Source organism: Triticum urartu, chromosome 5A (genome assembly GCF_056163025.1).
Source record: "Triticum urartu cultivar PI428250 chromosome 5A, HENAU_Tu73, whole genome shotgun sequence".
NCBI lineage: Eukaryota > Viridiplantae > Streptophyta > Magnoliopsida > Poales > Poaceae > Triticum > Triticum urartu.
Window position 1 is genome coordinate 385,302,098 of NC_141877.1, and position 25,792 is coordinate 385,327,889.

At 45.2% G+C, this 25,792-nt stretch overlaps 2 protein-coding genes, 1 long non-coding RNA gene and 1 pseudogene across 3 annotated transcripts; 2 read left to right on the top strand and 2 right to left on the bottom strand.

Moving 5' to 3' along the window:
- Positions 1–5,724: 5,724 nt before the first annotated feature.
- On the top strand, positions 5,725–10,984 carry LOC125507044 (uncharacterized). Its single transcript, XM_087523996.1, has 9 exons — positions 5,725–5,821; positions 5,967–6,118; positions 6,267–6,299; positions 7,599–8,636; positions 8,723–8,918; positions 10,364–10,456; positions 10,530–10,598; positions 10,678–10,746; positions 10,856–10,984. The coding sequence occupies exons 1-8, from the start codon at positions 5,725–5,727 to the stop codon at positions 10,737–10,739; spliced, it is 1,740 nt and encodes a 579-aa protein (XP_087380122.1). The 3' UTR covers positions 10,740–10,746; positions 10,856–10,984.
- On the bottom strand, positions 7,001–15,436 carry LOC147971490 (uncharacterized). Its single transcript, XM_087526144.1, has 2 exons — positions 13,507–15,436; positions 7,001–7,266 (listed from the first exon to the last, which is right to left on the bottom strand). The coding sequence occupies exon 1, from the start codon at positions 15,341–15,343 to the stop codon at positions 13,784–13,786; it is 1,560 nt and encodes a 519-aa protein (XP_087382270.1). The 5' UTR covers positions 15,344–15,436; the 3' UTR covers positions 7,001–7,266; positions 13,507–13,783.
- Positions 15,437–15,468: 32 nt separating this feature from the next.
- Positions 15,469–25,571, top strand: LOC147971491 (uncharacterized). The gene is made up of 2 exons (XR_015604692.1): positions 15,469–18,365; positions 25,190–25,571. It is a non-coding gene; the product is annotated as an uncharacterized LOC147971491 (long non-coding RNA).
- Positions 19,390–21,385, bottom strand: LOC147971492 (uncharacterized; annotated as a pseudogene).
- Positions 25,572–25,792: the final 221 nt, after the last annotated feature.

Sequence of the window (25,792 nt, forward strand, 5' to 3'; positions counted from 1 at the left end):
GCGGCGCGTCATGACGAGGCGTGGCGTGGCGTGGCGAGGCGAGCGGAGGAGGAGGAGTGCGCGAGGGCCTCATCTCTTCTCAAGCTCCAATAGCATGAGGAAGAGAATCCCTTATAAACCACTCCAACTCTCCTTCCACTTCCGGGATGGGATTAAATTTCCCACCACCTTGTCATGCCACCTACATGGGCCCTTAGAGATCAAATCTGAAATTGTCATATGGGCTCTAGGCCCATCTCATATTTCAACAATCCCCCACCAGATCTCAGGGGCCCAGTTTGTCCTTTGTTCCAAACGCTGTTTTGATATACCAGCATCTCAGTGGAGACCGATTAAGGTTGAGCTCCACCTAGACCAAGTAGTTACACTCCTTCACAACTGAACAATGGATTATGCCTTGAATTGTCAGTTTGGCGTCAAGAAGTTTCATCACAAGTCTCACTGATACGAGGCTGCCGAAGGCCGACCCCTCGGGTGGAGCATATTAGTTACACTCCTGGCCTGTTCATGAGCTTGCTAGAGATCACCCCAATCTCATAGACTATGACCAGCAGTCGGGCTCATATAGGTGTGTTCCTCCAAAGATTGCTCTATAGGATAGCATCTTGCTTATGCATATAAGCCTTGGAACACATTAAGACAGTAGTCATCCTTCCATACAGTTTCCGAGAGTATTGCATCTCCAACGGAGTGGGTTAGTAAAGTTACTCTCCTCAGTTCACCACTGGCTTGTTTTCCCAGGTCCTACTTCACGGGATCTCCGATCACATAGGTTGGGTTACTACCATGGCAACTCATGTGGGTCTCATACCCATCTCCCTTGATGCGTTATCTATCACAACACGTGATAGCCCTTTAGTAAAGGGATCTGCCAGATTCTTAGCCGTTTGAATATAATCCAACGCTATCACTCCGGAGTTCCTCAATTTTCTGACAGCTTTCAATCTCATTCTTATGTGTTTGTTGGACTTCATGTTGTCCTTTGAACTCTTCACCTTCACAATAACTGTTTGATTGTCACAGTTCATAAGGATGGCCGGAACCGGCTTCTCAACCACTGGCAAGTCCATTAACAGATCTCGAAGCCATTCTGCTTCACCACCCGATGTGTCTAATGCTGTTAATTCTGCTTCCATTGTCGATCTTGTTAAGATCGTCTGCTTGCAAGACTTCCAGGAAATAGCACCACCTCCAAGAGTAAATATATACCCAGTTGTGGCCTTCATCTCATCAGCATCAGAGATCCAATTCGCATCACTATACCCTTCAAGTACCGACGGGTATCCGGTATAGTGAAGTCCATAGTTCATAGTACCTTTCAGATAGCGCATAACTCCCTCAAGAGCATGCCAATGTACATCACCCGGTTTGGAAACAAATTGGCTTAGTTTGCTAATAGCAAATGCGATGTCAGGCCTCGTTGCGGTCGCTAGATACTGTAGTGAACCAACAATCTGAGAGTATCTCAATTGATCTATAGTTGTGCCTTTAGACTTTCGAATCAGCACATTAGAATCATATGGTGTTTGAGATGGTTTACAGTCCGAATATCCAAAACGACTCAACACCTTCTCAACATAATGGGATTGCAAAAGTGTAATCTCACCCTCATCATCTCTCAATAGCTTGATGTTCAAGATAACATCAGCCACTCCAAGATCCTTCATCTAAAGTTCTGAGATAGAAAGACTTAACTTCCTCGATCAACTTGAGATTAGTCCCAAATATCAGTATGTCATCAACATACAAACACAGTATAACTCCTTCGCCCCCACCATAGCGATAGTATACACATTTGTCAGCCTCATTAACAACAAAGCCAACATATGTCAACGTTTCATTAAACTTGTCATGCCATTGCTTAGGCGCTTGTCTCAGGCCATACAAAGATTTCACCAACTTACACACCTTTCCTTCCCGACCATCCATCACAAAACCATCAGGCCGTTGCATATAGATTTCCTCCTTTAGCTCTCCGTTCAGGAAAGCCGTCTTAACATCCATCTGATGAATGAGAAGACCATGCGAGGCCGCCAACGAGAGTAATACTCGAATGGTGGTCAGTCTGGCCACAGGTGAATAAGTGTCGAAGAAATCTTCTTCTTCTTTCTGGGCGTAGCCCTTGGCCACAAGCCTAGCCTTGTACTTTTCTATCGTACCATCGGGCCTAAGCTTCTTCTTGAACACCCACTTGCACCCCAATGGTTTGCAACCATAAGGACGTTCAGTAAGCTCCCAAGTCCCGTTAGCCATGATGGAATCCATCTCGCTACGGGCCGCATCCTTCCAGTAGTCAGCTTCTGGAGATGCATATGCTTCTGAAATAGAAGTGGAATTATCCTCCACGAGGTATAGAAGAAATCATCACCAAAGGTCTTTACAGTCCTTTGTCTCTTGCCCCTACCAAGGGATTCCTCATTATCCTCCTCAGGATTTTCATCATGTGTTTGATTATAATATTCCATCGGAATGGCAAGTTCAGGAGTCTCCTCAGATTCCTGTCTAGAAGTGCTTTGTACATCTCTCATGGGAAAAATGTCCTCAAAGAATGTAGCATCTTTAGACTCCATAATTGTACCGACTTTCATGTCAGGTACCTCAGATTTCACTACTAGAAATCTATAGCCAACACTATTCATAGCGTAGCCCAAATTAACACAGTCCACAGTCTTTGGTCCAAGCTTACGCTTTTTGGGGATCGGCACATTAACTTTCGCCAAGCAGCCCCAGGTACGTAAGTACGAGAGTGTTGTCCTTCTCTTGGTCCACTTCTCGTAAGGAGTGATCTCGTTATCCTTTGTCGGAACTTTATTCAGGACATGACAGGATGTCATTATAGCCTCCCCCACCATGCCTTGGATAAACCCGACGTATCTAACATGGCGTTAACCAAATCAGTTAGAGTACAGTTTTTCCGCTCGGCAACCCCGTTTGACTGGGGTGAGTAGGGAGGCGTCCTCTCGTGAATAATGTCGTGTTCCGCATAAAAGGCATCAAACTCTTTCGAGAAGTACTCTCCACCACGATCTGACCGAACTCGTTTAATTTTCTTTTCAAGTTGATTCTCAACTTCTGCCTTATAGATTTTGAAGTAGTGTAGAGCCTCATCTTTAGTATTTAACAGATACACGTAGCAATATCTAGTGGAATCATCTATCAAAGTCATGAAATATTTCTTTCCACCTTTAGTCAACACACCATTCATCTCACAAAGATCAGAATGTATGAGTTCCAGTGGCGCCAAGTGTCTCTCCTCTGCTGCCTTGTGAGGCTTGCGAGGTTGCTTAAATTGCACACACGAATGGCACTTAGAACCTTTGGCTAAAGTGAAACTCGGGATTAAATTCGATTTTGCTAGCCGCGTCATAACACCGAAACTAATGTGACAAAGACGTGAATGCCATACTTCAGATTCATTAACACTCAAATGAATATTGTTCACGACTTTATTACATAGATCTGCAAGAGAAAGGCGGAACATGCCTCCGCATTCATAACCCTTTCCAACAAATAGTCCATATTTCATAACAACTAATTTATTAGACTCGAATACCAACTTAAACCCTTCTCTACATAGAAGGGAGCCACTAACGAGGTTCTTCTTGATGGCGGGGACATGCTGCACGTTCTTCAGCTGCACGATCCTTCCCGAAGTAAACTTCAGATCGACCGTGTCAACACCAAGAACAGAAGCACTCGCACCATTCCCCATCAGTACGGACCCGTGACCTGTGGCCTGGTAAGAAGAAAACAATGAAATGTCAGCACACACATGAACACCTGCACCTTTGTCGACCCACCAATCGGTGGACGGCCAAACTGAAAATACAACAAATAAATTACCGTACCCAGATGCACCACTCTCATTGTTGCTCACAATCATATTGACAGACTTGGAGTCCTGCCCTTGCTTCTTATACTTGTTTGGGCACTTGTTGGCCCAATGTTCAATCGAACCACAAGTAAAGCAGCCCTCATCCTTCTTGTTCTTCTTGAAGGTCTTCTTACCCTTCTTATTAAAGTTGGCACTCTGTTGGACACCGTTATTTCCCTTGGGCTTGTGGGAATTGGGGTTCTTCTGATGCACCATGTTGGCCACAGAAGTTTCTTCGACCCCTTTTCCGTGCGAGTCCTTTGCCCTTGAATTCTGCTCAACACTCAGATTGCCAATGCCATCCTCCATAGAGAATTCACGCCTCTGATGTTTCAGAGTGGTGGCAAAGTTCCTCCAGGAATTGGGAAGCTTAGCGATTATGCAGCCCGCGACAAACTTGCCCGGTAACTCGCACTTAAGAAGCTCAAGCTCCTTAACAATGCATATTATCTCATGAGCCTGCTCCAATACATGACGGTTTTCAACCATCTTGTAATCATGGAACTGCTCTATAATATACATCTCGCTCCCTGCATCGGTAGCCCCGAACTTAGATTCGAGCGCCTCCCACAAGTCCTTGGCAGACCGCACATGAAAATATGCGTCAACCAGCTTATCTCCAATCATGCTCAGAACTGCCCCGAGGAACACGACAGTGGCCTCCTTGAACGCCTTCTCCTGATCAGGAGCGATCGTTCCTGTGGGAGTCACACCGGCAACCCAGAACACGTTCATGGAATTGAGCCATAAAATGGTTTTAGTCTGCCAACGCTTAAAGTACGTCCCCGTAAACGACGACGGTTTCAGTGCAGCAGCAAAACCAGAATTCGAAAAACTCCTACACATATTAGGTTTTTGGATTGATAAGAAAATAGGCAGTTTTTCGATTAAATTAATCCATGAATAAATCATGAGCATGACATTGACAGTATTGATAACACACTGGTTACGATCTAACAGAGCACGTACTACGCATATAGTAGAAACATCTACGCATATCGCTAGTACTGCTACAATAGAAAGAAACATGAGAGGGATAAACGATGTATACCCTCCAATCGGCCATGCGGCGGCGGCGGTAGCCGCGGCATCCTCGGCAGCCTTCTTGTCGGCCTCGGCCTTCTCAGCGGCGGCACGGTCGGCGTCGGTCGACATGGTGATGACGAAGGTGATGTGGACGTAGATGAACAGAAGCGAGCAGTCGCGTAGTCGCTACCCAAAAACCTAATCGCCCCTCTCCCGTACAGGATCCGGAGAGGCGGGGTTTTGGAGGTCTGCTCTCCCGTCAACCGTGTACGCGGTGAACGGGACGGAGTCGCCGGCGGCAGCGGCAGCAGAGGAACGACGTGGGCGTGGAGGCGGAGATGCGTTCTGTTTCGTGGCGGCTAGGGTTGGCAGCTCCCCACATATATATGTGCGGCTGCGCGTGGAGAGACGTGGGCTGAACCCACGTCCAAGTCGGTAGCCCACGATCCGACGTCTCAGATCGTGGCCCCACCTGTCAAAGACTCTCCGTTCCTGTGGCATGGCGTGGCGTGGCGTGGCGTGGCGTGGCGTGGCGAGGCGAGCGGAGGAGGAGGAGTGCGCGAGGGCCTCATCTCTTCTCAAGCTCCAATAGTATGAGGAAGAGAATCCCTTATAAACCACTCCAACTCTCCTTCCACTTCCGGGGTGGGACTAAACTTCCCACCACCTTGTCATGCCACCTACGTGGGCCCTTAGAGATCAAATTTGAAATTGTCATATGGGCTCTAGGCTCATCTCATATTTCAACAGTGCCTGACTCACAACCTGAGATGCAATCATATGAATGTACTAGCGTGCATTTTGGCATAGAGAATGTTGTTAGGATGGGGAAGGAAACAGTGAGGATTAAGGACAATGTGGTGGATGAAGATAGGAGGAGAACCCTAAAGGCGGTGTTGAAGAATCTGGAGGTGCTCCCAGGTAATGAGATTACACCTTCTGTTCTAAATACTGCTAGAGATAAATTGGAAAGTACACTATAGCTGCTGGTGTAGGGATTAAATTAGGACAAAACGCAGTGGGGGTAGATGATAATGTGCAAGTGATTAAACATTTATAAAAAAAGCTAGATTTGACATTTTTAGAAGTAAAGCATTAGATGAGCAGAAACACAGTAAAGAAGTAGATGCTGCTGATGTGCAAGATAAAGAGGCTGAGCATGCTTTTTGCACTGATAATGACGATAGTGAACAAGATAATGACAATATAGAGAAGGTGGTTAGTAATATAGTAGGATTGGGTAGTTTCTTACATAAAAAGGAATTTGGTAATTTTTTCAGTAAAGGTATTGTTTTAGGAAAAAGTAGAAGTAGAATTTCTAGTGATATTAATGCCAAAAAGCTTTTCTAATGGCTGATCTTTTCAGGAATGCCAGAAGGCCGGGGGATCTGGAGAAGAAGTATTTCCTTAGAGATGCTATTCTTGAGCATAAACTGAGATTTGTTGCTGTACAGGAAACTAAGAACCATTTTTTTCTCACTTGATTTGGTTAATTGATTTGCTTAACAGCATCAGTGGTAGTCATAATTTTTCCGGGGCTTATGTTCCATCTAGAGGTCTCTCTGGTGGCATGTTACTCGGTGTAGATAGTGGTTTTTATAATGTGATATATACGAAATTAGGAGTTTTTTCATCAAAATGCTGGTAGAGGATAAGCAGTCTGGGAATTTGATTAATATTTATGGTGCTCCTCATAACAAGATAAAGAGATTTTTTAGTAGAACTTGTTTATGTTTTGAGAAATAAAGATTTCCCTGTTATTATCGGAGGGTACTTTAATATTATTAGGAAAAGTAATGAGATTAATAGGAAGAAAGTTTTATCTAAATGGTCTAGCCTTTTTGATACTGTTATCTGGAATTGTGAATTAAAAGAGGTAGAACTCTCGGGTTGGAGATTTACTTGGTGTAATGGTCATGAGGACCCACCTTTGAAAAGTTGGACAGGATTTAGTTAGTGCAGATTGGGAGGCTATGTTCCCTTTATTATATCTTAATGATTTGCCTATGACACTGTCTGAACATGCTCCTCTACTACTAGATTTCGGTTTAAATCAACCAAAGATTGCTAGGCCATTTAAGTTTGAATTATATTCGTTGATTTCTCGAAATAGACTTTCGCCCCGCTTTATTATAAATAAAGCAACAGTCCATACAACCAACATCCATAGTCCGAAACAAGAACGACGGCTGGGGCAACAGCACAATCATGCCCAAAAGACAAGAGAGAAATAAGAAAAAAAGCCACCTGGTGCCAGTCGTCAGGCCGTCCTACGACGATGATAAACGACGTGCCGAATCCAGAAGCGCATCCAGCATGAGGCCGAGGCGATCACGGGCGCGCTGTCTAGAGAGCAGGTGCTAATGCTGCAGAAAAGCAAGGAATTTGAAAAAGGAATCAGACACCTACAAACCGGTCGAATCAACCACCACATTTAGAGGAGAGAATTCCTTATTTGGCCCTTTCTTAAATTTTGGTTCCCTTTTTGGCCCTAAAAATTTATGTTTTCCTTTTTTGACACCCTAACTTTATTTTCTTCCTTTCATGACACTTCCGTCGATTTTTGCCGTTAACACCATCAACTATGACAGGAAAAGTCGTTTTACCCCTTCTTTATAGCACGCTAAAAAAATAATAACAACCCCCCCCTTCTGCCCCCGATTCCCCTTCTCCTCCCCGAGACCTAAACCTAGCACAGCGGCGGCACGAGCGAGGAGCGAGGCACCCAGCGGCGGTGGCGCGAGCAAGGCACCCAGCGGCGGCACATGGAGGAGGGCGAGGTGGACGAGGGCCATGGGCGAGGCGGCCATGGTGGGGAGGCAGGGGGCGGCCAACTCTTGGAGGACGGGCAAGGCGGCCATGGTGGGGAGGCGGGGGGCGGCCAACTCCTGGAGGATGGGCGAGGCAGCCATGGTGGGGAGGCAACCCAAAAAAGGCTAGAAAGGATATCAAATGCTTCTGTTTTGATAAGGTTATTGATTCCGACTTAACAAATTATAAGGACTTGGTTGAATCAATCGTAGAGCAGTACTCGCCTCGTTATTTGGAAGTTGCACATGTTCAGTATTATGATGATGTTCTTAAAATCTACCCCGAAGTAACATCTGACCAAGAATTGGTGTCGATGTTTGAGAAACACTCTAAGACAAAGGTTGTGCACATGTTTGTTGCATATTGTGATCCATCAGAACCATATGAGCCTATAACGGAGTGGCATAGTGATGCGCATAGCCAACCTAACAACATAAAACAAGATGATGATGATGATGATTATCTTCGCAACCTAGTACCTGAGAATGAGCATGTTGGTGTTGATGAGGAAAATATTTATTTAGAGGATGAACATGTACCTCTTATCATGGTTCCTTGTTCCAACAAAGAAAAGGACAAAGACTATGTTCCTGATCATGAGAGCGAGGCTGAGAGCGAGGTTGAGAGCGAGGATGAGAGCATGTCAGAGGTTGAAGTAGAGGAAGATGAGGAATATCACGAGGCAGATCATGCACCACACATTGAATATAATAAATTAGATCCTCCAATGAACGAAGGAAGAAAATATCCCAATATGGCGGAGTTTAAATTGGCGCTTTCTCAGCATGCAATCAAACATGAATTTGAGTTTGACACTGAAAAGAGTGCACCACATAGGTTCAGAGCTTATTGTTCAAGAAGGGATGAAGATAAGTGTCCATGGAGGATATATGCTTCTACAATGGAAGATGAGTGCACAGTAATGGTAATTTTCTAACTTTACTCATGTGTGCTTAGTTTGTGGTCATGGTCTTTACTCTAGTACTAATTTTCTATGTTCATCTTTTGTAGGTGAGAAAGAACCCTTGTGGTCATGATTGCTCTAGTACAAAAAGAAAAAAGAAGTTGAAGAATGCAAACACGCGGTGGATATGTGAGCATGTGAAGGACTGGCTAATTGAGGATGCAACTCTAGGACCAAAGGCATTGCGAAAGAAGCTTAAAGAGCATCATGGAATCGACATCAACTCTAAGAGAGTCTATATGGGTAAGCTGCTAGCCTTGAAGGAACTATATGGTGATTGGAATACAAGCTTTGATAATCTTTATAGTTTCAAGTCGCAAATTGAAAGTTGCTGCCCCGGTAGCATAGTGATCATTGATCATCACACAATAAAAGATAAAATCAGATTTAAAAGAATTTTTGTTGCTTTGAAGCCTTGCATCGATGGGTTTCTTAATGGCTGCAGGCCATACTTGGCAGTAGATAGCACCTTCTTGACAGGCAGGTTCAAGGGGCAGCTGGCTAGTGCTACCGCCGTTGATGGCCATAGTTGGATGTATCCAGTTTGTATGGGTGTTTTTGATTCTGAAACTAATGAGAATTGGACCTGGTTCATGCAAATGGTTAGACAAGCCATAGGATCCCCAAGGGGTTTAACCATATGCACCGATGCTGGGCAACCAGTGATGACAGGTGTAAAAGAAGTGTTCCCAGAGGCTGAACATAGGGAATGTATGTTTCACTTGGTGACCAACTTCAAGAAGAAGTTTCATGGAAAGGTGTTTGATGACCACCTTTGGGCTGCTGCTTACTCATGGAACCCATATATATTTGAAAAAAAATTGGGCTGCAATGGACATAGCAAAGCCAGCGGCAACTGCATATCTTAGGAGGTGGCACACTAGGTTGTGGTCTAGGAGTCAGTTCTCAACAATTTCCAAGGTGGATTATGTTACAAACAACTTGGCTGAGTGCTTCAATAATTGGATTAAGCATCACAAGTCCTTGAACTTGGACGACTTCTTTGATAAGGTTAGGCAGATGATTATGATCATGTGGAACCGAAGGAGGAAAGTAGCAAGGAAGTTGGTTGGGTTGATTCTTCCCCACATAATTAAGAAGTTGAATGCAAAGACTAGAGAATTAAACTTGGAGGTGGTAGAAAGCTCAGAAGAAGTCGCTGAAGTGACAGCATTGGGAGGCAACGGCTTTAGGTTTGTGGTCAACTTGCTTGACAGGACATGTTCTTGTAGACAATGGCAAGTTTCTGGCCTTCCTTGCAAGCATGGTCTAGCATTTATCACATCTCTTATCAATGCACACATATAGAATTATGTGGACTTGTATTACTCCATTGACAAATTTAGGGCAGCCTATGACCAACTAATTCCTGCCATGGTTGACAAGAACCAATGGCCTAAATCTGACCATGGATTCTTCATGTTTCCACCACTACTAAAATCCACGGCGGGTAGGCATAAAACTGAGAGGTATAAAGGCTGCAGTGAGAAGAAAAGAAAAAGCAGCCAACACTTATGCCCTATTTGTAAGGACTATGGGCATCATTGGCATAAATGCAAGAAGGGTAACCCAGATGACATTGCTGCTATTTTAGCTGTGAGGTAATAAATATAATTGTGTAACTTGCTTCACTTGCATTTTTTTGTAAGCAGCCATACATGTTAACTACTTTTTTGTTGCTCATGTAGAGGACCACCAAAGAAGAGGGCAAAGACCACCAAAGCATCAATTGTGCCTTGCGAGGATGATGCTCCAGCAGCCTCTATGTGCTTTCCGCCAAGGTTAGCCACTTTACACTCATGCTCATAATTATATGAAATCTGTGTTTGAATTCTAAGTAACTTCTCACAATAGCCAAAGCTTGGAACCTACAACTACGAAAAAGAGAAAACATGATAACTCAATTACTGGAGCATCAAAAAGGTAAGAACTAGTTCTGAATTTTGTAGTAGATTAAATGAAAGCTTGGTTTTGTATTCTAATTGCATTCTTCTCACTATAGCCAAATGTTGGAGAAAACAACTAAGGAAAAAGGGAAAGGGAGTAAATCTGGATCCAGAGTAGCAAAAAGGTAACCTATGGTTGTTTCCGAATTTTATGTTATGTTATGCATTGTTCTATTGTTAACCTGGGCTACTATATGTGATGTATGATGTGCTGCCATGAATGTGTATGTGTAGATCAACAACTCAGCCCATTTGTGTGGCCAACAAGAAAGCATCTGTTGCTTTGAAATTACATGCCAAAAGAAAAGGCAAAGAGGTTGCTGATAAGTTGCCACACCTTCCTATGGTGCCACATGATAGCCCTGCAATGGGCACACGTAGCAAAAAAATGAATCCTGCCAGCCCTGCAATGAGCACACGAAGCAAAAGGAGGCTTAGCTTGTGATTCTCATTGGATCCCTTTCCATATCATGGTTCATTTGGGAAACTTTTGAGCTGTTTATGTAATATATATGTGAACCTGGGCTTTTGTAAATGCTATATGTGACTTTCATGTGTTGTATTTGACATGATGTGAACCTGGACTATTATATGTGAACTCTATGTGAACCTGAATGTGTGTAGAGGACTAAATATGTGGACTATTTCCGTATATGTGAACCTGGACCAAGTTTCTATGAACTTTTAGTTTGCATACATGTGAATCTGCTCCAAGTATATTATAATTTGTGCATATATGAATTGTACAGGGGATATATCATCAATATACAAGGGAGGTTCTGTCCAATTATCCAATTAAAATTAAAGCTGTGCTAAATAGCAGATTTGGTTATTTGGTAATGTATTCAAGACAAACGGATCACATCACCATTGCTTTTGACTTCTAGTTCACAATTTTGGTCACAAACTACACCAAGGGTAAAAAGGACTTTTCATGTCGGATTTAACGGTGTTAGTTGCCAAAACTGACGGAAATGTCATATAGGGAACAAACTGAAGTTTGAGTGCCAGAACATGAAGAATTTTTTTACTAGGGCCAAAAAGGGAACCAAAATTTAAGAAAGGGTCAAATAAGGAATTCTCTCCATTTAGAGCCTTAATCAGATCCAGCAGAGCCCCTTTGCGTGCCCTGATGTCCGCCCCTAGGTTGGCCCCCCACCCCCGCATGAATTGGCGGGTGACCTTAGTGCAGTGGTGCCATATGTCGGTAGTGCAGAAAGAGCATGGCGTGGTGGTCGGACCTTCTACCCATTGGTCCCGCACCAACTCAACGAACCCTGGCTGCAACAGCCACGACAGTTCGAAGTGGAAGCATCTCACCCGCGGTGGCGACTCTTCCCCTGAGGAGAACATCAGGGGGGCATGATCCGAGCCGATCCACGTGAACGCCCTAAGCGAGCACAATGGAAACATGAGTTCCCACTGGACAAACACTAGGACCATATAAAGTACACTCTGGATAGGGTGCACCTGCTTATTAGTCCACATGAATCTGGCCCCAAATCAGCAATGCAATTGTTGAACAAACACATACACAGACGATCTATATTAGGGGAACTCTTCCCAGCTTCCTGCCTAATAAGGTTAAAGTCTCCCGCGACCGCCACCGGCGTGGTGCAGTGTTCCACCTTATCCTTAAGCTTGGCTAGGAAGTCTGTTGACCGCCCGTGATCAGCCTGGCCATAGACGATGATCACCTGCCAACCGAGGTTCCTTTGTCGTTCCCCTCTGTCCATGTCTACAACCGAGAACAGATCCTCCCGGACACCTAGCAGAATGCCCCCAAATAGCCCAATCATGGGCAGCCACTCCAGGCAAACAAGTGTCGGGACAGCCCCCTGTAGTTTCTGGATGGAGAAGTCCTGGCGGATCGTCTCCTGCAAACCTACAATATCGATCTCCTCCCGCCTGATGTAGTAAATCAACTGCCGCCTCCGGCCCAAGTTCTCGAAGCCGCGTATGTTCCAACATAGGAGCTTCATATGGAACCACAGTTGGACTAATAGGCCCCACGGGTGGGGCCGAACTAGCCCGACCGCCATTCGCGGGATGGGGGAAGGGGGTTGCTTGGCCGGGCGGCCGCGGCGCCCCTTCCTAGTAGGGGCATCCACGGCCTCGGTTTCCCGAGCGGAAATGCCTACACTAGCTCTATATCTGGCCATGGGCCGGGCCGGGCCGGGCTTGGGCCGGGCCTAAAAAAGCCCATGGCAGAAAATTGAGGCCCAAGCCCTCCCAGGCCCTACCATCGGGCCTACTTTTCAAGCCCAAGCCCGGCCCATCTGGTAAAAAGCCCTGAAAAGCCCTTAGGGCTTAGGGCCGTGGGCTGGGCCTCTTCCTTAAAATGTCAATATGCAAAGCCCAAGCCCTGCTAGTGGGCTCAAAACTCAGGCCCAAGCCCGGCCCACGGTCAAGCCCATCGGGCCTAGGCCTTGGATTTTAGAGTCGGGCCTGGGTGGGCCGACAGGGCCGGGCCTGAGATGGCCAGGACTAAGCTCCACACACCGGCACCAGCTGCTCGATGGGATGGAGGCGCGTGGGCGGCCTATCCCTGAGCGCCCTTCCCTCTATAGGGCTCCAAAGGGTAGCGATAGCCACCCTTATGCGGCTTGGCCAGGACTCAACCCCAGGCTCTCCATGCCCAGAGTCAGTGGTGACCGAGGCATCCACAGCCCCCTGCTCAGCACAAGCACAAGCCTCTGCGAGCGCCCCATCTAACCTCTCCTTCGCACAAATGGCTGAGATCTGCTCAAGTCGAGGGCCCTTCTCGCCTCGAAATACAATGTCACAGTCTGAAGCAACATCGCCGAGATATGCGAGCAGGACCGAATCAAGGAACACAAGACGAGAACCCGAATAGGAAGGACCAGAGGTGGGGGGTGTCGTACCTGGGGTGAGATCACATGTCGCCGCACGCATGGCCACCTTCTCCGGGATCGTAGGAACCCAACCGCCCAGGAGAGTCCGAGACCGGCAGAGACGCGCGCTCTGTCTGGATGCCACTGCCGGTGAGGGTACAGGCCGGGTACCGGGGCTGGCCACGGGGGAGTCGGTGCGAGCAAGAGTAGCACACCACCCCAGGGGAGCGCGGCGGGGACGGCGGGCGAACATCCAGCCTAGCACTCAGGGTCTCCTCCTCCAGCTCAGGAACCAGCGAAGATGCCTCTACAACAGAAAGGGTGAGGGTGGAGCCACCCGGCAGTCCAGCGCCCTCCGTACCAGCCGAAGCTGGCGCGCGACGGCTCTCGGTCGACGCCGTCGGCGGAAGCCCACCCCCCGACTTCGCGGAGCTGTCCGCAGACTGGCTATCCCCGGCGGCGGTGCTGGCGGCTCGTCCTCCGGTCGCCCCTCCAGTGGATCTTGGTCGATCTTGTAGGTGATACACTTGCCCTTGTTCTTGCCGAAGTAGAAGATTAGGGACAGTCCGTCCACATCAGCTGGAGCCTGACAAAGGAGCTTGACGCGCGCCGGGCCATCGCCCTCCAAGGAATCCAGATCGACCGTCAGAATCTTGCCCACCGGCTCCGAGATGGCCTTGAGAATGTGCTCGCGCTTGCCCCCACTCGGGAGCCCGTAGACGAGCATCCACACCTGGGCAAGGGGGGCCACCGTGTCCGGCTCAGCATCAGCCTTCTGGATTGAGATCATGAACTTGTTGATGGGGCACTTGACGTGGTCGTGGCTGCAGACATTGAGCATCTCAGCAGAAGGGAAGGGTACCGAGTAGACCATCGGTGCTGTCTCAGTGACTTCCCAAGAGAAGGCGTTGTCTCTGTAATCGCCAATGTACGCTGACAGTTCCGCTCGTATAATCTCAGCGGTAACCACAACCGACGGCGGTGGCTGCTGGTCCGAGACGAGGGTGATCGTCGCTAGGTGCGGCCGGACGGGTTTGTCCTCCAGGGTCGCGTCCACGTAGTAGAAGCCACCCCCCTCCACCCCGTACCCCAGGTAGGCAAGAGTGGTAGGGCACCGGGAGGGCGCCAAGCACTCCGAACGGAAGTGACCGACACACCCACAGTTGATGCACAACGTCTCGTCATGGGTCCGGGCGCGACTGGCTCTGGCCGGGGGAATCATCGGGGCCTCCTGCTTCGGCTCCCCGACGGCCGACCTCCCCGATCCATCCGGTAGGACCACTGAGCCCACCCGAGTGCTTCTTCTTCTGCTTCGTCGACGGCCCAACTGGACCCGGAGCCTCCTCCGAGGTGCAACGGGGGGTGTACCGCGGCGACCAGGACGAGGACCTATGCCAATTGAGCAAGTCCGCACTGTCCGGCTCCTCAGATCCATACCGAGCACGGTCATCCGAACCCGCGGAACTCCGGGCGCCTTGGCACGAGCTCTGACCCACCTCCGGACCGGGTCGGCTAGGGGCGGAGTACACAGGCCGGCGCTGCAGCTCAGAGTGGAGTTCATCTTTGCGTCGCTGGTTGTCTTCACGCAGCCGCCCGGCCTCCTCCCGGCGTCGCGCCCCCTGGGAACCAGGCAGAGGGAGTCGCGCGTCGCGGCGGCCTTCATGGGTGCCCTCACGAGTGGGGGGCGGCCAGTAGAGAGCGACCGCCCAAGCTCTGCGGGGAGCGGCCCAGTCATCCCGGTCAGCGAGCCGGCGGTTGTCGGCCCCCCGTCAGGCACCGTCCCTAACCGGCATGGGAGGGCCGCGCGGAGGGCGAGAGGACTCAGGGCGCTCCAACGGCCTCTTCGGGCGGGGCCCCTCATCCCCATGCAGGCGGGGAGCCATCAGCACGGCCGAGTAGGAGCGCGCGGGGGGCGGGGGTGAGCGGCGGCGCGACGGAGTCGGTGGGAGGGGATCGAGGGTTGGGGGGGGGGGGGGGGGGGGGGGGGAAGATGCGGATGACAGTGGCGGCGCGTGATGGGAGATGTGTCGGGTGTTAGATCCAAACCTATGGTGCGGGATGATCTAGATGGTTAAATTAATAAACTTTGGGGTGAGTAATATTGTTGTAGAAACTTACAAGACAGATGGCAGAATAGAGCTAGATACATTAGGAAAAAACTAAAGGAGTGGAATTTAAATTATGTGTGGTTCTATAAAAACAGAGGGTAGCTTTACTTGAGAAGATAGATAATATAAATAAGGACAGCGATATTAATGGTTTAAGTAGAGAGAACTACTTATTTAGAAAAGACTTAGAGGAACAGAGGAAGATTTTTTTTAGAGAAGAAGAGATTATGTGGCTGCAGAGATCTAAAAAGAAAGAGCTGTTGGAAGGGGATTCACTCCCTCATTACTTCATTGCTAGGGCTAGTGGTAGGAAGCGAAAAAATAGGATAACTTCCTTTAATTTTATAGATAATGTTGTGCAAGGGGATAAAGACTTGTTAGACTATGCCACATCCTTTTATAAACTTATTTGGCCCTGTTACTAATAATTTAATGTTACTGTCGATTTGGAGTTTCCTTTTGTTTTAGATGATATTGATAGAAGTTTATTAGATAGGGAATTTACTTTATAATAGATTTAAAAAGTAGTTTTTCAGATAAAGCATAATAAGGCGCCTGTGCCTGATGTTTTCGCGGCTGAGTTTTATCAACATTTTTGGGAAGTAACTGGTGTTGATTTACTTAAATTGATTAATTATTGTTATCATGGTAAACTAGATTTAGTTAGATTTAACTATGGAGTGCTCACTCTGCTTCCCAACTATGTGGGGGCCGAAACACTACAATAGTATAGACCTATATGCCTATCTAATGTGATTTTTAAATTTACTAAGGTAATTAATAATAGGGCAAGTATAGTAGCTGACAAAATTATAACTCCTGTGCAAACAACATTTATTAAAGGTAGATATATATTAGATGGATTGGTGGTGTTACACGAAGTCATGCATGAAGTACATAAGAAAAAGATGGATGCTTTTTAAAGTATATTTAGAGAAAGCGTGTGATAAGATTAACTGGACATTTTAGATTTGTTAAGGGAAAAGAAGGATTCATGATAAGTATAAGTATATTAATTGGGTGATGCAAACAGTTACCTCAGGTAAAGTAGTAGTGATGGTCAATGACCGAATTGGTTCTTTCTTCCTACTAAAAAGGGTTTAAGACAAGGTGACCCCTTGTCACCAATTTTATTTAACATTGCTATAGATATGCTTAAAGTGTTACTAGATAAAGCTCCGGAAAGTGGTTTAATTACTGGTTTAACTCCTGATTTAGTTGATGGTACATTTGCATGTTACAATATGCAGAAGGCACCATTTTTTGTTTCAAGATGATCTAGAGGGGGCTAAGAACATTAAGTTTATTTTTGTCTCTTTGAGCAGATTTCCGGGTTAAAGGTAAATTTTCATAAAAGTGAAGTAATGCGTTTTGGTAATGCTAGAGATAAACAGAATGAGTGTACTACAATTTTTAATTGTCGATAGGATATCTTTCCTTCAAGTCTTTAAGTAGATATTCCTGTTAATTGTGTAAGATTATGCAATAGTGATTAGGATCCTACTGCAGAGAAAGTTGAGAAGAAAGTAAGTCCTTGGAAAAGTAAATTACATTCATATGGAGGCGGGTTAATTTTACTTAGGTCTTGTTTGACCAATATTCCTTTTTTGATGATGTCTATGTTCGAATTACCTAAAGGACCAAATAACAGTATGGATATATATAGGAAAATATTTTTCCAGCAAGAAGGTGAAGATACTAAGAAAGTTCATTTAGTTAATTGGGAGACTGTTTGCTTACCTAAAGATATGGAAGGCCTGGGTGTAGTGGATCTTACTATTATGAATATTTGTTTATTCTGTAAGTGGCTTGGAAATTAGAGAATGAAAAGGGATTCTGGCAAGATTTGCTTAGGAAGAAGTATATAGGTAACTACTCTGTCCATCTGTAAAGCCAGACCTGGACAATCACACTTCTGGCAAGGTTTGATGAAAGTGAAGCCTATTTTCTTTAAGTATTGTAGAAAAATTGTGGATTGTGGGCAATGGTAGGAGAACCAGGTTTTGGGAAGATCTTTGGTTAGGAGATAATCCTTTGTGCATTAAATTCCCTAGATTGCATTTGCTTACTTTCAGTGCTAATTCCTCAGTACCAAAACTTATCAAGAGTGAGTTTTCTACTGTTAGATTTAGAAGGAATTTGTGTGTGTGTGTGGGGGGGGGGGGGGGGGGGGCATCTGATATGTGGAACCAGCTGAGACAGATGTGTGATGGTGTTACTTTGTCAGATAAAGAAGATGTATGTTACTGGCTGTTAACCAAAAATGGTCAGAAGAAGTATGGGGGGTTAAAGTTCTCGTGTGGTTGGTCGTAAGGAAAAGTATTCCAACTAGAGATGTTCTGGCTAAAAGAAACTGGGAGAGTAGTGAAACTAAATGTAGTTTTTATGATTATGCCGAAAGTACACAGCATCTTTTCTTTGACTGTGCTATTGCTAAATATGTGTGGGGAGTAGTTCGTGTGGCTATAGGTTTGTCTGAATTCCCCAAACTGTAGATCAATTGTGCTTGGATTGGTAGTTTTAAAGGTAAAGTAAAACAGAGGTTAGCGTTGGGTGTGATAACTGTGTTCTGGACACTCTGGAAAACTAGGAACACTGCTACTTTTGACCACATATACCCAGTGATCCTACTATGGTGGTGTATAAGTTGTCTCATTGGATTAAATTATGGTCTGGTTTACAGAAAAAGGAAAACAATTGGAGGTACAGAGATCAAGATGGCCGCAAACTCACTCTTGATAACTTTTATGGTTTGCTATTATGGCCATGCTGCTCATTAAGGTTTGCTATCATAGATAGGTTGCTTATTTATCAGTCTTGTTTCAGTGTTTCTTTATTATTATTGTTCGTTTCCTCTTCATTCCTTCAGTTTTATTTTCCTTTATTTTGTAATTTTTCTTGCATCATTTTTCAGTATTTTAGTCAATAATTATTTAGTTCATCTCAATAGCCCCTTATAATTCTCTATTTAAATAATTATTTCAGTTTTTCCTGTTAGATTCATTTATGCCTTCACTTGATTTAGTTGATAAGTGTGTTTGGTATTTCAATAGTTCTGTATTTTCATTTCTTTAGTGTTCACTTTGTCTTTTTTTAGTATGTAGTTTATCATTTTTAAGTCTTCATTTGTTTATAGTCATCACTGTCCCAAAGGGTCTGTACCTTTGGTATTTCATTTGGTCCTCTTTAGTTTTTTTATAACTTATTAGTTATTTTTTTCATTCTATGTCCATCAGTTTAAAGTCAAGTAGTTAAGAATAAAGTTAAGCTATCCATCCGTTTAGCTATAAGAACAGGTTTTTCTCTGCCATATTTTCAATCCCTTTTTATGTCTATCAGTTTCGAGAGGTTAACAAGCATCAGGAGAGCAAATCTTTCTTTTTGAAAAATATTTTATTTTCATTTCTTCTTCAGTTTCTGCATGACTTCAGTTTTCTTTTCTTTTTTAGATATAAACAAATTATTTTTAGCATGCGATCTCCTTTTCAGTTTTGATAGTTTAACAAGCATCAGGAGAGCCAATCTTCTTTTTCCGATATTTTTTTCATTTTCATTCTTCTTTAATTTCTGTACGACTTCAGTTTTTTTGTTCAATTTAATCTTTTTTTACTTGCTCCTTTTTCTGCAGTTTGTGCCATGGCACTCAAGGACCGAATTTAACGGCACAACTGGTGACTGCGTGCCCTTTGAGGAATCTGAGGGCCGCAGATTTCTGCAGTTTGTTCATTCAGGCACATCAAGATCGCTGGCTAACAAGTTTACAATACTGCTAGGGCCATCATCCACCCAAAAGCAATCCTGGGACTCATTTTCTTACCCCAACCTGGGCAAGTTCATGTGCTACGGTGTAACAGACACGGCTACTAAAAGAGAACTTGAAAGACTCAAAATTTGAAACACATAAGCTCCAAGCTTCCTTCACCAGTACGACCGACAGTCCAGTGCGCTCCGTGCGGGTCGAAGCCGGCGCGCGACGACTCTCGGTTGACGCCGGCGGCGGAAGCCTACCCCCCGACTCCGCGGAGCTGTCCTCAGGCTAGCTATCTATCCTCGCCGTCCTGCCCCTCTGCGGGTGGGGCCGGCGGCGGTGCTGGCGGCGTGTCCTCTGGCCGCCCCTCCGTTGCATCTAGGTCGATCTCGTAGGTAATACACTTGCCCATGTTATTGCCGAAGTAGAAGATCAGGGACAGGCCGTCCACATTAGCTGGAGCCTGACAAAGGAGCTCAACACGCGCCGGGCCATCGCCCTCCAAGGAATCCAGATCGACTGTCAGAATCTTGCCCACCGGCTCCGAGATGGCTTTGAGAATGTCCTCGCGCTTGCCCCCACTCGGGAGCCCGTAGATGAGCATCCACACCCGGGCAAGGGGGGGCACCGTGTCCGGCTCAACATCAGCCTTCTGGATCGAGATCATGAACTTGTTGATGGGGCACTTGACGTGGTTGTGGGTGCAGACATTGAGCATCTCCGCAGAAGGGAAGGGTACCGAGAAGACCATCGGCGCTGTCTCAGTAACTTCCCAAGAGAAAGCGCTGTCTCTATAATCGCCAATGTATGCCGACAGCTCCGCCCGTATGATCTCAGCGGTAACCACAACCGACGGCGGTGGCTGCTGATCCGGGACGAGGGTGATCGTCGCCAGGTGCGGCCGGATGGGCTCATCCTCTAGGGTCGTGTCCACATAGTAGAAGCTACCCCCCTGTACCCCGTACCCCAGGTAGGCAAGAGTGATAGGGCACCGGGAGGGTGCCAAGCACTCCGAATGGAAGTGATTGGCGCACCCACAATTGATGCACATCGTCTCCTCACAGGTCCGGGCGCGACCGGCTCTAGCCGGGGGAATCACCGAGGCCTCCTGCTCCGCCTCCCCGACAGCCGACTTCCCTGATCCGTCCACGATGGCAGGACCACCGAGCCCACCCGAGCAGTTCTTCTTCCGCTTCGTCAACGGCCCAACCGGACTTGGAGCCTCCCTCGAGGTGCTAAGGGGGGTGTATCGCGGCGACCCGGATGAGGACCTAAGCCAATCGCACGAGTCCGCACGGTCCGGCTCCACGGATCCATACCAAGCACGGTCGAACGAACCCGTGGATCTCCGGGCGCCTTGGCGCGAGCTCTGACCCACCTCTAGATTGGGCCATCTAGGGGCGGAGTATGTAGGCCGCCGCTGCAGCTCGGAGCGGAGTTCATCTTCGCGTCGCTGGTCGTCTTCACATAGCCGCCCAGCCTCCTCCCGGCGTCGCGCCCCCCGTGAGCAAGGCAGAGGGAGCCACGCGTCGCGGCGGCCGTCATGGGTGCCCTCACGAGCAGGGGCCGGCCGGTAGGGAGCGGCTGCTGAAGCCCTGCGGGGAGCGGCCCAGTCATCCCGGTCAACGAGCCAGCGGTCGTCGGCCCCCCGTCGGGTTCTGTCCCCAGCCGGCATGGGAGGGCCGCGTGGCGGGCGAGAGGACTCAGGTCGCTCCAACGGCCTCTTCGGGCGGGCCCCCTCATCCCCAGGCAGACGGGAAGCCATCAACATGGCCGAGTAGGAGCGCGCGGGGTCGGGGGTGAGCCGCGGCGCGCCGGAGTCGGGCGGCGGTGGGAGGGGATTGAGGGTTTCGGGGGGGGGGGGGGGGAGGATACGGGTGACAGTGGCGGCGCGCGATGGGAGATGTGTCGGGCGTTCGATCCAAACCTAGCGACGTTGGTGCGAGGTGACCTAGATGATTAAATTAAGAAACTTTGGGGTGAGCAATATTGTTGTGGAAACTTACAAGACAGATGGCAGAATAGAGCTACATGCATTAGGGGAAAACTAAAGGAGTGGAATTTAAATTATCTGTGGTTCTATAAAAACAGAGGGTAGCTTTAGTTGAGAAGATAGATAACATTGATAAGGACAGCGAGATTAATGGTTTAATTAGAGAGAAATACTTATTAAGAAAAGACTTAGACGAACAAAGGAATATTTTTTTTAGAGAAGAAGAGATTATGTGGCTGCAGAGATCTAAAAAGAAAGAGCTGTTGGAAGGGGATTCACTCCCTCATTACTTCATTGCTAGGGCTAGTGGTAGGAAGAGAAAAAATAGGATAACTTCCTTTAATTTTATAGATAATGTTGTGCAAGGGGATAAAGACTTGTTAGACTATGCCACATCCTTTTATAAACTTATTTGGCCCTGTTACTAATAATTTAATGTTACTGTCGATTTGGAGTTTCCTTTTGTTTTAGATGATATTGATAGAAGTTTATTAGATAGGGAATTTACTTTATAATAGATTTAAAAAGTAGTTTTTCGGATAAAGCATAATAAGGCGCCTGTGCCTGATGTTTTCGCGGCTGAGTTTTATCAACATTTTTGGGAAGTAACTGGTGTTGATTTACTTAAATTGATTAATTATTGTTATCATGGTAAACTAGATTTAGTTAGATTTAACTATGGAGTGCTCACTCTGCTTCCCAACTATGTGGGGGCCGAAACACTACAATAGTATAGACCTATATGCCTATCTAATGTGATTTTTAAATTTACTAAGGTAATTAATAATAGGGCAAGTATAGTAGCTGACAAAATTATAACTCCTGTGCAAACAACATTTATTAAAGGTAGATATATATTAGATGGATTGGTGGTGTTACACGAAGTCATGCATGAAGTACATAAGAAAAAGATGGATGCTTTTTAAAGTATATTTAGAGAAAGCGTGCGATAAGATTAACTGGACATTTTAGATTTGTTAAGGGAAAAGAAGGATTCATGATAAGTATAAGTATATTAATTGGGTGATGCAAACAGTTACCTCAGGTAAAGTAGTAGTGATGGTCAATGACCGAATTGGTTCTTTCTTCCTACTAAAAAGGGTTTAAGACAAGGTGACCCCTTGTCACCAATTTTATTTAACATTGCTATAGATATGCTTAAAGTGTTACTCCCTCCGTTCGGAATTACTTGTCGCAGAAATGGATGTATCTAGATGTATTTTAGTTCTAGATACATCCATATCCGAGACAAGTAATTCCGAACGGAGGGAGTACTAGATAAAGCTCCGGAAAGTGGTTTAATTACTGGTTTAACTCCTGATTTAGTTGATGGTGGCATTTGCATGTTACAATATGCTGATGGCACCAGTTTTTTGTTTCAAGATGATCTAGAGGGGGCAAAGAACAATAAGTTTATTTTGTCTCTTTGAGCAGATTTCCGGGTTAAGGTAAATTTTCATAAAAGTGAAGTAATGCGTTTTGGTAATGCTAGAGATAAACAGAATGAGTATACTACAATTTTTACTTGTCGATAGGATATCTTTCCTTTAAGTCTTTAAGTAGATATTCCTGTTAATTGTGTAAGATTATGCAATAGTGATTGGGATCCTACTGCAGAGAAAGTTGAGAAGAAAGTAAGTCCTTGGAAAAGTAAATTACATTCATATGGAGGCGGGTTAATTTTACTTAGGTCTTGTTTGACCAATATTCCTTTTTTAATGATATCTATGTTCGAATTACCTAAAGGACCAAAGAACAGTATGGATATATATAGGAAAATATTTTTCCATCAAGAAGGTGAAGATACTAAGAAAGTTCATTTAGTTAATTGGGAACTGTTTGCTTACCTAAAGATATGGAAGGCCTGGGTGTGTAGTAGATCTTACTATTATGAATATTTGTTTATTGGGTTAATTAGATAAATGCCACTCCAATTGTTTATTCTGTAAGTGGCTTGGAAATTAGAGAATGAAAAAGGAGTCTGTCAAGATTTGCTTAGGAAGAAGTATATAGGTAACTACTCTGTCCATGTGTAAAGCTAGACCTGGACAATCACACTTTCTGGCAAGGTTTGATGAAAGTGAAGCCTATTTTCTTCTGCTCTTCTTTAAGTATTGTAGAAAAATTGTGGATTGTGGGTAATGGTAGGAGAACCGGGTTTTGGGAAGATGTTTGGTTAGGAGATAATCCTTTTGGCATTAAATTCCCTAGATTGCATTTGCTTACTTTCAGTGCTAATTTCTCAGTACCAGAAGTTATCAAGAGTGAGTTTGCTACTGTTAGATTTAGAAGGAATGTGTGTGTGTGGGGGGGGGGGGGGGGGGGGCACCTGATATGTGGAAACAGCTGAGACAAATGTGTGATGGTATTACTTTGTCAGATAAACAAGATGTATATTACTGGCAGTTAACCAAAAATGGTAAATTTAGTGTTAGATCCCTTTATGTTAGTTTCAAATATAGTCACGAGAAGTATGGGGGGTTAAACTGCCCTTGAAGGTTAAAGTTCTCATGTGGTTGGTCCTAAGGAAAAGTATTCCAACTAGAGATGTTCTGGCTAAAAGAAACTGGGAAAGTAGTGAAACTAAATGTAGTTTTTGTGATTATGCCGAAAGTATACGACATCTTTTCTTTGAGTCTGCGATTGCTAAATATGTGTGGGGGGTAGTTCGTGTGGCTATAGGTTTGACTGAATTCCCCAAACTGTAGATCAATTTAGTGCTTGGATTGGTAGTTTTCAAGGTAAAGTAAAATAGAGGTTAGCGTTGGGTGTGATAGTTGTGTTCTGGACACTCTGGAAAACTAGGAACACTGCTACTTTTGACCACATATACCCAGTGATCCTACTATGGTGGTGTATAAGTTGTCTCATTGGATTAAATTATGGTCTGGTTTACAGATAAAGGAAAACAATTGGAGGTACAGAGATCAAGATGGCCGCAAACTCACTCTTGATAACTTTTATGGTTTGCTATTATGGTCATGCTGCTCATTAAGATGGTTTGCTATCATAGCTGGGTTGCTTATTTGTCAGTCTTGTTTCAGTGTTTCTTTATTATTATTGTTCGTTTCCTCTTCATTCCTTCAGTTTTATGTTCCTTTATTTAGTAATTTTTCTTGCATCATTTTTCAGTATTTTAGTCAATAATTATTTAGTTCATCTCAATAGCCCCTTATAATTGTCTATTTAAATAATTATTTCAGTCTTTCCTGTTAGATTCATTCATGCCTTCACTTGATTTAGCTGATCAGTGTGTTTGGTATTTCAATAGTTCTGTATTTTCATTTCTTTAGTGTTCACTTTGTCTTTTTTTAGTAAGGAGTTTATTATTTTTTAAGTCTTCATTTGTTTATAGTCATCAGTGTCCCAAAGGATCGGTACCTTTGGTATTTCATTTGGTCCTCTTTAGTTTTTTGATAACTTGTTAGTTATTTTGTCATTCTCTGTCCTTGTCCATCAGTTTAAAGTTAAGTCGTTAAGAATAAAGTTAAGCTATCCATCAGTTTAATTATAAGAATAAGTTTTTCTCTGCCATATGTGCAATCTCTTTTTAAGTCTATCAGTTTTCAGATATTAAGAAGCATCAGGAGAGCAAAATTTTCTTTTTCGAAAAATATTTTTATTTTCATTTCTTCTTCAGTTTCTGCATGACTTCAGTTTTATTTTCGTTTTCAGATGTAAACTTATTATTTTTAGCATGCAATCTCTTTTTAAGTCTACCAGTTTTGAGAGTTTAACAAGCATCAGGACAGCCAATCTTCTTTTTTCGGAAAAGATTTTCATTTTCATTCTTCTTTAATTTCTGTATGACTTCAGTTTTTCCCCTTCATTTTAATTCTTTTTAGCTGCTCCTTTTTTCTGCAGTTTGTGCCATGCCACTCAAGGGCCAGATTCAACTGCGCAACTGGTGACTACGTGCCCTTTGAGGATGTGAGGGCCGCAGAATCCTCTTCTAGATTAGGGAAGAACACAAAAGAACCCGCATATGTGGCGGCGGGTGGGAGGACTTTATCAGACCGAACAATCTCAGTTAGGGAGATTTGGTCCGTTTTGTACTGGATGGACCAGTGCCAAAGTTGTAGATTTTCATGGTTGCGCCACCGCCCAACCACGCTGAGCTAACAATTGGGGCTGCTGTATTTACCAAATGCATCAGGCTGACTGCAAACGAGTGTACAAATCTATACCAAACCCTGCTGCACACAGTGGATTCATTGGAGCCACGCTGAGTAGCTTTTTTGTTGTCTGTGTGGGATGGTGACGGCTTTTTGCAAGTGGCCTATGCCTGTTAGGGGACACAGGTTACTGCAAACGTTTGCTTAAAGGTCCAAGAGGGGGATGTAGTATTCGACCTGAAACTGGAATGGAAACAGATGTTTCTTCAGGCCGAGCACGGACTGGGGTTACAACAAATAAACGTGTCAAAAACTGACTGGACAAAACAAATCAACCTTAACCAAATAGCAG